Source organism: Gobio gobio (assembly GCF_949357685.1).
Source record: "Gobio gobio genome assembly, chromosome: 21".
Lineage (NCBI taxonomy): Eukaryota > Metazoa > Chordata > Actinopteri > Cypriniformes > Gobionidae > Gobio > Gobio gobio.
In genome coordinates this window covers 24,773,523-24,787,003 of record NC_137117.1, presented here as the reverse complement: position 1 = coordinate 24,787,003, position 13,481 = coordinate 24,773,523, and the positions used below count along the sequence as shown (strand labels likewise).

Here is a 13,481-nt window from a genome sequence, read left to right as displayed (position 1 = left end):
TCATTTTATAAATTGCATCACTGACAAAATGGATTTTAACAGACAACAAACAAATCCCTGCACAAAACCATGCAGCAGCAGCAAACGTCGCATTAATGGTAAGTGTTAAATTCACTTGTATTTATGTATACTGATACACCGTTTACCATTTCATGAAACTATCAAAGTTAACAAAAACCAAGTGCCACCGGCATACAGGCCTATTATGTGAAGATACGTGAAAGGACTTTATTATATTACCATTTTTGAATATTATGCAGCATTATGAAAGTCTCTTATGTTCATCAAGCCTGCATTTATTTGATAAAAAACAGCAATATTGTGAAATATTATTAAAATGTTTTTCTATTTTAAAATAATTTAAAATATAAATTATTCCTGTGATCACAGCTGAATTTTCAGCATCATTACTCCACTCTTCAGTGTCACATGATCATTCAGAAATCATTCTAATATGAGGATTTAATGTCAATGATTGAAACTGTGATACTATTTTCAAGATTCTTTGATTAATAAAAAGTTAAAAAGAACATAATGTAATAAAATTTCACAATATTAGGCTACTGTTTTTTTCTGTATTTTTGATTAAATAAATGCAGGCTTGATGAGCATAAGGATATATATATATATATATATATATATATATATATATATATATATATATATATATATATATATATATATATATATATATATATATAATATATTTACATATTGCCCCTTTTTTTACATTTGAGCCCCTGCCCCTGAAGAACTCTCTGCACGGCCCTGAACAGAGGTCAGTACAACACAATGCTTTTCGGTGAGCAGGCCTCGGTATTTCCAAATAATTTTATAAAACTGAACGTGAAGATAGATTTTATATATAGTAATTATATTGGTTATTTAATACATTATACTTGTATATAATATTTGTTAGCCAAAACAATGCTTTTTGTTATACTATTAGCCTAAATTATGCTTTGGCTTTTATTTATATTTTCCAGAATTATACATTTGTGTCACGTGGCGTTTCATTAATTAAATTACTTTTCATAATTGTACTGTTTTACATTTTGCTTGCAAGTTCTATTGTTACAGCTTAGTGTGTGAATACAAATGGAAATGCTCATTTTCATGGACTTTCAGTTAGTTTCTCTTCAGTTAATCGTTTCCTTGGTTCTAGTTTCCCACCACTATCAGTTGTTGTCATGGATATTCATTTAACTAGCACACCTATTTATAATAAAGTGTATCACTCTGTGTATTTAAGGCCTGGGACACACTGGACGATTTTCAAATCTTTGATTTTAAAACTGTGAGAGACCACAAACAGAAGAGCAGTTTCAACTGACTTTTAGCAGATATTATAATATATAATCCTATATATAATCCTCCAAATGCACACACAAGGAGATTCGTCTAAAACCATGAGACCACACACCTGTTGATTGTAGATGTTTGCTTGTGTTCGTTGTTTGTGCATTGCCTTCTTTATGTTGATAAATAAAGTTATATTTGAGTCTACTTCGCCCTCCTTCTTCATCCCTGGGATAAAAAGTGACAGAATACCGGACCCAAAAAGATGGATTTTGAAGCCAAATTCAGTGAATTAGCCTGTGAGGACCTCTCTAATCTTGGAGTACTTCACCCGCTTTTGTCAACTGGCTGTAAAAATGAACTTTAATGATGAGAAATTAAAGTCTCTGTATTGGACAGGGGCTAACTACAGTCCCCTGGAATTACCAAATGTTGAGAAAGGAACCTGGAGAGAGGCGATCCTCTGGTGTCTGCAGTGCACTTACCCTCAACTGACCCTGCGCTATTTCTACACATGAGGCTGTTGGATATTTAGAGGAGCTTCAAGATGATGACAGGCTTCCTCCGCTGGTCCTGTCCAGCTCAAAGCCATCATCGCTGCTGGACCTGCCCAGCTTAAAGACTTCATCACTTTGGATAAAACACCCAGCCTGCCTCCCTCTCCCACCTCCTCTGCCCAGGCTAGTCTGTTCCTCTGCCCTGCCTTCACTAGTGCCCTTCAGTCCCTCGGGCTCCATCATTGGATTTACCATTCAAGCTGTATTCGACCTCTGAGCTTTTGGGCACCATCTCTGCCTTTGAGTGTGGATCCCCTGGCTTTTCTCTTCACCATCACCATTCCCGTAACTCCACCTTGGCCCATCAACCAGTCTGCACCACCTTGGCTCTACCTGGGACAGTTATCCTTACAGTTTCACCGGACTCCCTCGTCCCTCCAGCTCCACCTTGGTCATACATTGCTCTGCTAGCTTTTGGGCCTCTTGCTGTGCTTCATCCCTCCACCACTTCAACTACAAGCTCTGCCTTCCCTCCAGATCCGTCTTGATCCTCAGTCTTCTCAGTCCACTGGCACCCTGGCTCCGACCTCAAGAGCTTGTCGCTTGGCTCCACCTAGGCTTCTGGATCCTTCAGTCATCCAGTCCAGGCGATGCCTCAGCTTCACCCAGATCTCCATACTCCCTTGCTGGCAGTCAGGCCACTAACTCTACCCTGGTTCCTCCCACCATTGTTTCCGCTGTGGGCCTTTATACCACCTGAGATCTGGGCTTCCACCTGCATCATCTTACCTTCACCTCTTCCCTGGTACCTCCCACCATCTGATCCACCCTTGTACTCTCTTCTGCCACCTGTAATTGGTACTTTCCTCTGCCTCCGCCTGCATTCATCTCCTCCCTTTATCTGATCCAGCCTGGTACTCTCTTCTACTACCTGTTATGACTCTCCCTCCTAAAAGGACTATTTACTCTTCTGTGGTGTCAGGACTCAAGAGCCACCTTCTTTGTTTAGTTGGTATTCATTTTATTTTCATGGACTTTTAGTTTGTTTCTCTTCAGTTACCTGTTTCCTTTGTGCTAGTTTCCCTCCACTATCAGCCCTATCACCTTGTGTATTTAAGTTACTCTGTTTCTCACAGTCATTGTTTAGGCATGCACACTGTTTAGCTTATGTTCGTTGTGTAGTTGAGTACCAAGTTATATTTGAGTCTACTTCTCTCACCTTTATCTCTGGGATAAAACGTGACAGTATGCCCCTATACAGAAAATGAAAACCTGAGACATATTCACTGGAGTAAAAAGTGTGGCAAACAGCTCCAAACCAAATATGTATATTTTTAAAAAGAAAAAAGCCAAATAATCAAAATCACACTTTAAGCACCCATACCTCTGATACCTGCTGTCCATGTCAAACTGCGTTCAACAAAATGCATTGTAAGTAAGTAGTTGTCCAAGTAGTGTATGCAAACGGATTCTAATCAAGTCTCAATGCATTTGATGGAAATTAAATCAGGGTAAACAACCAGTAGCCTTGCTTTCCAGGCAATAGTGTATAGACCTTTATTTAGCTACCAACCAAAAGATAGTGGCTTATTAACAAACCATTAAATTACAGACGTTAAGTTTTTCTGTGTTTTGCACTATAAATGTGGCTTAATTTATTTTTTAAAAAGTCTGCATTGTATCTAATTGTGATACAATATCCAATTATCTGTTTGATAAACTCCAACAGAATTGGACCAAAATGACCTTGATCATTCGTAATACTAGTTTATGTGAGAGTATCTGACAATGAAAGCTGTGATATTCAAAAATAGAAGCTTAACTGCAACACACTTCACTGATCTAAATAAGTAACAAGATTGTATAGTCCATTATCTAGAACACAATGCATTTTAAAATGATAATGTTGAAGCAGTACTATGTTCAAGTGGAAAATGAGTAAGCTCTACAAACCACAAACAACTATTTAAATAAAAGGGAATTAGCTAATTTGGTAGAGGACATATACAGAGAGACGATAGTATGAAATGGTTTGACAGCATTACAAATTAAGTTTTTTTTCATATTAAATTAAAAATTTTCTTGCCATTTTTTAATTTAAACTTAACTCTATACATACAATGTAGTTTTAATATGCTCTGCACACATAGTGCTGTGGTTTGAGATATTATGATATCTACCTAGCATTCAAAATATGAGTGTTTAATTATATATATGGATTTCATGTTAATATAATATTAATTATATCATGTTAATCAGTAATAACCATATCTCTGGTGAGAAATATTACCCTTTGTGACAGTCTAAACACCATGTGGATCTCAGTCTAAACTCTCATTGGGCTGATTCCGGTCAGAAACTCCTCACTGTCCTTGGCTTTCAGACTACACCTTTCCAGACCCATCCTCTGTCTCTGCCTGTGAACTGGTCTCCTCCTCTGCCCCCTCACTTTGAGATTCTGGCTGGGCTAGAGCTCCTTCTCCTTCCTCGCTCTCCTCTTCCCGTGTCCGGAACAAGAGCTCCCCTCCTTGGATGACCTGCTCGGTGGTTTGCCATGTGCCGTCTCCTGCGTACTGCTGATAAAAGTCAGAGTCCGCCTGAAACATGACCAGGGCCTGGGCAGTGTGAATGCGCACATGCTGGGCGAGAGAGCTGGCATCCAGGAACTTCTCACCACACGAGTCACAAGCATACAAGATCTGGGTGTTGGGATCTGCAGGAATAGAACAGCAGACTGTTTCAGTTTTGCATTGAGTGTACAATCTCACGACACATTTTCACATCTATTCTGTATAACTCTTGGGAGATGGCCTGCTTGAGTGGAGATTTAAGTAGCTTTTTTTATTTGAATGTTTTTAATCAATTGACAGCACTAATATACAGTATATGAATGATGTATTACCTGCTTCTTGGACTTTCTCCACTGCTTTGGTGATCTCTGCTTTCAGTGCCTCAGTTTCATCTGCGGATACAGACGTTGCCACTGGCAAGACTAAAGAGGTCAAGAACAACAAATAATATCAGGAGACCGTCCAAATGCCATTATGGTGACACTCAGATTTAGAATATGCCCTTAGGAGCCACGCTCCTCTGTCATATTGTCTCACCTGTGAGCTGTGCTACGGCACTGCCAGCCAGAGCCTCTGTGGCCAAAGTCACAATGTCATCTGTAGTAACCGTGACGATGTTGACTTCATTACTGTCGAGCTCTGAGCCCGGGGCAGAGTCAGGCAACATCTTCTCCTCGTCGTCGTCGTCATCCTCCTCAGCCACCACCAGTCTCTTCATGCCCGCCTTCCCCTGGTGCACTGTCTTCACATGGGAACGCAGATTGTCAACACGGTTGAATCCTCGGCCACACTTATCGCACAGGAAAGGTTTCTCGCCTGTAACAAAGAAGGCATTAGAAGCACATAAGAGAGAAATACATAAGATAAGGCTCAAGTATAAAAAAAATCGTACCTGTGTGAATGATGATATGCTTTGAGAGATCTCCCACATTGACAAACGCTTTGTTACAGGTGTGGCACTTGTGTGGTCGGATATTGTCATGATGACGGATGTGATTGGCCAGCTGGCTGGACTGGACAAATCTTTAAAGTATGATAGTCAAATCAAACTTTTAATATGTGGTGCCATTGTGAATCTGAGCAAAATCATTGATGCAGTGTCTCAAATACCTTTTCCCACAGCGGTCACACACATACGGTTTCTCCCCAGTGTGTTGGCGAACATGAGCAATGAGTGAACTGGCCTGTGTGAAGCCTTTTCCACAAATCAGACACAGACAAGGCTTTTCCCCTAAAAGAGAAAGACAGAGACATTTAAATAAACATTTAAAGAGGACCCATTATGCTTTTTACATTTTCAAATTTCCTTAGTGTGTAATGTTGCTGTTTGAGCATTGAAAAAGTCCTGAAAAGTTACAAAGTTATTCTTTATACATCACTCCATATCAGTAAGCACTGTTTCTGAACTCCATGAAATGCCTTAATTGTAGTCTTGAGTGTTCTTCTGGAAACATACATGTCACATGGCTCATACCTGTGTGGATGCGCACATGTCTCTGCAAGGCCCCAGGGTCGGCAAAGGCTCTCTGGCAGTGCATACAGACGAAAGGCTTTTCACCACTGTGCACACGTAGGTGTCTCTTCAGATTTCCTGTGAACAGACAATGGAGGGACATTAAAATTCCTTTGCGTACGTATATATATATTGCTGCAAAAATGCCACACCTTGTCCCAATGTGTAAATCTCACCTGAGGTGGTGAACTGTTTCCCACACTCCTTACACTTAAGTGGTCCATCTGCAATGTGGATCTTCAGGTGTGCTTTCAGGTTCCCCACCTAGAAAAATAAAAAGAAATAGAAAATTAAATATATTTGTTCACAGTTACCAGTTTATTGTGCATTCTGACCTCAATAACAGAAAAAGATGTGTCCTCAGCTTTTTGTTATGCTTGATCAAAATGCGTTTGTAATATAGCCTAATGTTGTAGAATTGGCTACAATATAATTTCAATAATATAGTATAATCTATACATTTTGTCTGCATATTACATTATATTATATTTACAGAATTTCTAATACATTACATATTAATATATATATAGCAAAATATATAACATTCTGTTTTATATTAATAAATAAAAATATATATACATTTTTATTATTTTTATTAATTTTGATCTAGTTTGTAGTTAACATCAGTTAACCGTGCTGAATTTAAAATCGTTAAAAAAATACTGACCCCAGACATTTGAACGGTAGTGTATATATTACATATAATACTGTAATACATACACATCATTATACTACTGTTAGTTTTTTTTTAAGTAAGACATTAGTGGTTAAATTTAACACCAGTTTAAATGGATCCCTCACCTGGTTGAATTTCTTGTCACAGTGTTGACATTTGTGACCTTTGTCAGTGTCGTGGGTCTCTAGATGTCGCATCTTGGCAGTGGGGTCAGAAAAGGCCCGTTCACAGTAGTCACAGTGGTAGGGTTTTTCTCCACTGTGCACCAACTGATGTCGCTTCAGGTTTCCAGAAGTGGTGAAGAGCTTCCCACAGTCCTCACAGCTATACCGTGCCTCATCCGTGTGACGCTTCCTGTGTAGGTTCAGCAGACTGATTTGCCGATAACTCTTTCCGCATGTGGAACAGCAGTATGGCTTTAGAGGACTGAAGAAACAAAAAGAACATGAGTGAGGAAAACTGCACATGGTGAAGTTTTTCTGTAAATATAGTTTACTTATTTTGTGGTGTTGGTTGACAAGTCAGATGAGAGTGTAGAGGAAGAGCAGTAGACTGTATGGATATAGTGCTCACCTGTGTGTTTTCTCATGTGCTTTGCAGGCAGCTGGATCTGAGAAGGCTTTGTTACAGTCTCTGCAACTAAATGGCTTCTCACCAGTGTGAATGCGCATGTGACGTTTAAAGTTGCCTGTGTGTGTAAACTTCTTCCCACAGTCCTGCAAGAATCAGAAAACCATAATGAATATAGAACTATTTAACCTGACAGTGGAAAAGTATATAATCTTCCTTTATTTATTTAACCTCATTAAATTAATATTAAAGGTCCCATGGCGTGGATTTTTTTCATTATTTTATAATGTTTCCTGAGGTGTACTTATATTGATAGTATGCTTTTTCACAGTATCACAAAATGTCATAATTTAGAAACAAAAGGCATTTTTTCTATCCTGATATTAGTCCTCTGGCTTGAATGCTCTGTTTCAAGGGGCGTGTCTGCTGTGAGACTTCAGTGAAAACGCCCACTGTTGTGATTGGCTGACATCTTCGCATTTGAAATGAGTATTAGATTATGTGGCGGAGGGGGCGTGGTTTAGCAAGGTCTGCAAGCGCTGCCAGAGAGAAACGGACTGGGCCCTCGTGGACCAGAGAGACGGAGAGCTGGAGAAATATTGCTGAGAAAGTTATATTGTACTGAATTGTTGAGAGCGCTGTGAGCGCAAGTTTATTTTGTTTGTATCTGAGAGTTCTGAATAAACAGTCCCAGTCACACCGACCCTGTCTTCTTCCTCCTTATTCTACGAACTTTGTAACATGTGGAACCCCTCTCGAATACTTTTACTATGGTTTTTTTTACCATTACAGCTGTCGAGATGAACGAATCGTGAACGTGTGGATTACAGCATTATTTTTAGATTTTTCCCCATCACATGAAAAGCTGCAGTGATGAGCATTGAGTACAGAGGCAGCATGTTGATCGCGTAAATGCAGTAATCTCGTCATTGCAATGCTATTTCTCTCAAAAAATGCTTCACCACAACTAACAGCAAACACGACATCGAAATGAATACAATAAGAGCTTTGTTGTGCAGCATAACAGCGTCATTCATTATAACGACAGTTTGGACAAGTGTGCAGATACACTCACGATGTGTGATGGACAGCTTCGAACATTATAAAGAGTGTTCTTTGATCGCTCTCTGTAGTTTAACACACTTTAAATTACATATTTGTTTCATGCTACTAACAGAAACGATGGTGAAGTTGATCGTTTAGTCACTGGCTTGATTCACTGATGCATAAACGATTTAGAAAGAAAGTCTGTGTGAACTTGAATGATTAGCTACACATCAGAAATCACTGATCACAGATCAGGCATTAATGAACACTGTTACTCACTGTTTGTGGCTGTGCTGTCGAATCCATATGGTAAAAGTCTGTTTGTGAAGCCTGAGCTGACATTGCGAAACGGAATCCATTTTCTCCAAATTCTCTGGGCGGGCAAAGCAGAGGAAGGGGAGGTAACCTTTCCCCATATGACGATATACAGGGAAGATTCCAGATCGGCTCGTCTGAGCTTTCATTTTATCAAAGGCAGAGCAGGACAGCCAGAACTCGGTTTACACCTATTGAAATTTCAAGCCACTCGGGGACCATATACAGGCTGAGGGAACTCATATTAATGTTAAAAACTTAATGCCATGGGACCTTTAAGTTTGGGGTCAGGGAGATTTTTTTTACTATTTTTGAAAGAAGTATCTTATGCTCACAGAGGCTGCATTTATTTAAATTAAAATATAGTAAAACTGTAATATTATGAAAAACAAATTAAAAGACCCGTTTCCTTAAAATAATAAATTTAAATAGAATTTTCAGCAGCCATTCCTCCAGTCTTCAGGATCCTTCAGAAATCATTCTAATATGCTGATTTGTTGCTCAAGAAATATTTTTTTATTATTATTATCAATTGTGACAAGCAGGGCGGGCGAGAGCCGTGAAAGAGCGGGGCGAGGTGGTGGCATGACTGCAAATGAGCGTCACCTGCGCGTCAATATTTTTATATTTATTTTTTTTATTTTATGCATTTGGCAGACGCTTTTATCCAAAGCGACTTACAGTGCCCTTATTACGTCAAACCGGTCTCGAATCCTCTAATGGAGGAGCTCGGAAGCATAAAAGGAGGAGCGACAACAGTGAAGGACGAGAGAGGACCAGGTTTATTATGTGTATGATTGGCTGCCGTTTTTACTTTCAGTTTGTTTACTTATTTATTAAAGTTTGTTGAAAGTTCGCCGGTTCCCGCCTCCTTCTTCCCATAACAAAGAACATTGTTACATCAATGTTGAAAACAGTTAAGATGCTTAATATTTTTGTCGAAACTGAGGTAAATTTTTTCAGCATTCTTTGAATATTGATGCATTTATTTGAAATGGAAATCTTAAAAATTTATTTTATATTTATATTTTATTATTATACTTACATTTTAATGGATGACTATAATGGATGACTACTATCTTGAAAAGCTCAAATACACTTAAGGTACATGCACACTTTCCTGGAGCAGAATTGGACACCCCTGCCATAGAAGAATTAGCTTCGGTTCCCCAAAGAACTTTCAGTGAACAGTTATTAAACGAACCATTTTATCTAGTTTTTTTTAGTTCTCTTTAACATTTTAATAATCTAAAGAACCTTTTTCCACTATAAAGAACTTTTAGGAAAGATTCGATGAATGTTAAAGGTTCTTCATGGAACCATCAATGCAAATTAAGAACCTTCATTTTTAAGGGTGTATACAACTTTTCTAAAAAGTTAAGATGTGGATATTGTTGACAATAAATATAAAGCAGATGTGTCCAGCCATCCACTATTGACTGGTACTGTATAACATGTATAACAAACAGACCTAAAGGACAAAGACAATAAGGATGACAAAACTGAAGAATATCTCACCTCACACTTGTGTGTGACAGAGCCATATGCTCTGGACTCACTGCGCTCAGCTGCGTTCGCAAACTCCTTCCCCTCTGAACTCGTTTCCCCATCCTCTGTGTCCATCTCCTCTTCTTCATCTTCTTCTTCCTGCTCTTCCTCCTCCTCCTCTCCTTCATCTTCATCCTCATCCTCTCCATCCTCTTCTTGTATCGAATTCTCCATGCTCTCAGCTTTTGACACACTTTCCTCTGCATCATCAACTTTAAGCAAAAATGTTAACAGTTATGAAACCTAAACATAAAAATATGAGGTGAATGTACACCATAGTTATAAAAGGCAGAATTTACCTAGTGTAGACGTGTGAACAGTTGCGTATTTCGACTTGCTTCTCCTTGTGCTAACATATGACCGTTTAGCCACCATCCTCTGTGAGAGTTCTGCAGGAGCAGTACAGTGTCACACAAGTATTGAAACATGGTTAACATTAACAAAAGCGCTACGAGTAGAGAATGAACACTAACTAGGAGAGTAGTCTGTGTCAGAAGGGTCATCTTGGTATGGTGGAATCTCTTTTGTGGCTCTCTCTTCCTCTGTTTCTGTATTGCTATCCAAAACACTGGCTTTTTTTTGTCTCACTTTGGATGGCCCACTAATTTTGCTGACAACTCTCAGAGACTTTGTGCTTTGTTTCTCAGTCATGTTACTCGCAGCCTCCTGGGTTTCTGTTGTTTCAGACTGCAAGAGAGCTTCCTTCACTTCAGGAGTCACTGAATGACTCTCCTGTTCCTCCTGGGAACTTGCATCCTCCGGATTCCTTACAGATCTCGGCTGTTCCTTAGTTACTACTACTTTACATGAACACAAATGAGAAAGGGCAGCTTGAGAGACTTGTAACTTCAGTAACTTCTTAAACTAACAGCATATGAGAATCTGAACTGTGCACTAACCAGGCTTGGTTGATGAAGGAACAGTTAAAGACTGAAACGCTGAACAGGCATTGACAATTTCCTGCATTTGAAGGAAAGAAGCTACGGCAAGTACGTCTTCTATGTTCTGAGGGTTCAAAGTCAGCTTTGCCGTGTACATAAACTCAAGGACCTGCTCAAGACCTGAATAAAAAATTGAACACATTAGACAAAGGCAGAAAACAACTAAAAAGCACAGAAATGTTAAAATGTAATTACCTAAAATGAACCACAAATGATCAGAGTGATTTCACCCAAAAATAATTACTCACCCTCATGTTGTTGCAAATGTGTATGGCTATCTTTCTTTAGTGGAACATGAAAATATTTTGTGTTTTTGTCCATTCAATGGGCACCAATATAGTTTGGTTCCCAACATTCTTCAAAATATCTTCTTTTGTGTTTCGCAGAAAGAATCAAATGCATTTGAAACGATATGAGGGTGAGTAATTGATGACCAAATTCGCATTTTTAAATGGACAGTCCCTTGAATAAAAGATCTCTGTAAGAATGCAAGCCTACCTGCTGCATTGCTGATATCAAGATGAACAACATCTTTCTGGTCCAAAAAGAGTGTGCGGAAGTAAGCACTACATGCTGCCAGCACAGCCTTGTGGGCCTTGAAGTCTACTCCATCCACTACAAAAGTGCAGTCACAAAGAAGACCCAACTGACGTTGTTCATTAAGTTGCTCTAGGACTTTCCCACTATGCCAAGGAAAGTCCATAATTGATGGAGCAGACTATAGCACTTTAGGCCACAGTATCCTGATCATAAAAAGAAAAGGAGAAAAAAATAATTTATTGCCATATTGCTGCTTTTGCATTTGAGGCTCACAAACAAAAATGTCTCAGTTTGCAAAGATGTAAACAGGGTCTTCGTATGGTCAACTTTGTCCCAAGCCCATACATATAAATTCTGTCTCAGTCCCAGCCCCTGTGAATTTGACTATATTTAAAAGTTTAATAATCAACCACTATCTGAATAATGCAGAGAAAGCGTTGTCCTTTGTGTCTAGTTATTATGGCCATGATTCAATATTGTATTTTTCCAAGCAAGTTCTTTCACAATTTGAAAAACTAAAACCGAAGATTTATCAAGTGCTATGATCTACATCTCATCCTGCTATATTTGAACATGTAATCCTTTCAATAAAATTATCTAATATCTAATCCACAGTACAAAATTATCCCTCTATGGTGCATTATTCTCATTATGATTCAGTGCATGTAAATTACCAAACATTAATCATACAACCGACTTCAGACTTTATTTACTTCAATAAACAAACATCATTATGTAACAGTGCGTGTGTTTCTGTGCGACATTGAACCGTTTATCTCGCGCTCGCTGGGAACATTTTGTCCCGCAGTGTAATTCAAATTGTCATTATCAGCCGACCTGAGCACAACGATGTCTGATTGTCTGTCTTTAGCGAATAAATATGTCTAGTGATTTGGCGAATAACTGCGCAATACACCAACAAGAATGTGACGATGTTGCGGATTGATTATGAGTCCTCTCTCTCTCTTCGCTCCGGGATTAATTCAGCGTGCCTGGCCCTGCTGGATCAAGATGGCGCTGACAGAGGCGGGCTATAATCCTGCCTCTTCTTTGCTTATTTTAGCTGCGCGTTCGTGAGAGACTTGTCTGAAAAGTAGTCCTAAAACAATATTATGATCGGGTCATGTTTGACGTTCTTTACCTTATAGAATTGACGAGTTTCTAGCTTTCCCTGACTTCAGCTGATCCGTCCAATCGAGTGTTTCGGTGATCGATCTCAGTGCTCAGCCTCGTCGCGCCGCCATCTTCCGCTCTCTGATCGATTGATAGTGGCCGAGCGAATGGCTGGAAGTTAAGCACCACAGCGCATGCGCGGACTTTTCTTGTAACTCTTTTGACCACATGACGGCGAACTTGAGCTATTATTAAATACAGTCTAATAATAAGACCAGAGTGGGGAAATATCCATAAAATACAACGCAGCTAGGGTATGAATTGGGCTATTAATGCGTTTTAAACACCACAACGGGTTACGTTTTAATTATGTTTTGAATTGATATATGCAAATCTAAGGGGGCAGTTTTAGTGCACATTTTAGTCATTAACTAAACTCAGTGAACCATTACCATGTAGCTTTGGGCAAAAATTGGCAAAAGATTTATGCTCCCAATTCACATTCAAGAGCTGTATTAGCTACATATGTTGCTAAAAAAATTTATCTCATGTAAATGTTCATATTTCCTCAAGAATGTAGAATATTCATGTACATTTTGAATGCTGAAAAACACTCCCTAAACCAGCTGTTTTATATAGAATTGTATTATTTTGTATAAAAATTAATGGTGCATAATTTAGAGGTGAATATTGTCATTGCATTTCTGGATTTGTTTTATTTTAATTTCCAATTTTGAAAGTATAATCTTAATATAACAGGTAGGCTATTTGCATACATTTGTATCTGGTTCAGCACAGTGACAGTTTGATGACATTAAGCATAAAAATAGTAGATGATAGGCCTAAGACTGA

The 13,481-nt window shown here is 38.8% G+C and overlaps 1 protein-coding gene across 3 annotated transcripts; it reads right to left on the bottom strand.

The window, feature by feature from the left end:
- Window positions 1-2,803: 2,803 nt before the first annotated feature.
- zbtb17 (zinc finger and BTB domain containing 17) lies at window positions 2,804-12,787 on the bottom strand. 3 transcript variants are annotated; one of them, XM_079803177.1, is made up of 15 exons: window positions 12,658-12,787; window positions 11,475-11,719; window positions 10,935-11,096; window positions 10,509-10,832; window positions 10,335-10,424; window positions 10,006-10,247; window positions 7,129-7,271; window positions 6,681-6,981; window positions 6,056-6,143; window positions 5,841-5,957; window positions 5,477-5,597; window positions 5,259-5,389; window positions 4,904-5,182; window positions 4,699-4,788; window positions 2,804-4,509 (listed from the first exon to the last, which is right to left on the bottom strand). In XM_079803177.1, the coding sequence occupies exons 2-15, from the start codon at window positions 11,677-11,679 to the stop codon at window positions 4,181-4,183; spliced, it is 2,622 nt and encodes an 873-aa protein (XP_079659303.1). In that variant the 5' UTR covers window positions 11,680-11,719; window positions 12,658-12,787; the 3' UTR covers window positions 2,804-4,180. The 3 variants fall into 3 exon arrangements, with proteins under 3 accessions (XP_079659303.1, XP_079659301.1, XP_079659302.1); XM_079803175.1 differs by having other exon boundaries at window positions 3,110-4,509; window positions 10,509-10,835; window positions 12,658-12,786; XM_079803176.1 differs by lacking the exon at window positions 12,658-12,787 and having other exon boundaries at window positions 3,110-4,509; window positions 10,509-10,835; window positions 11,475-11,743.
- Between the last annotated feature and the right edge of the window lie 694 nt (window positions 12,788-13,481).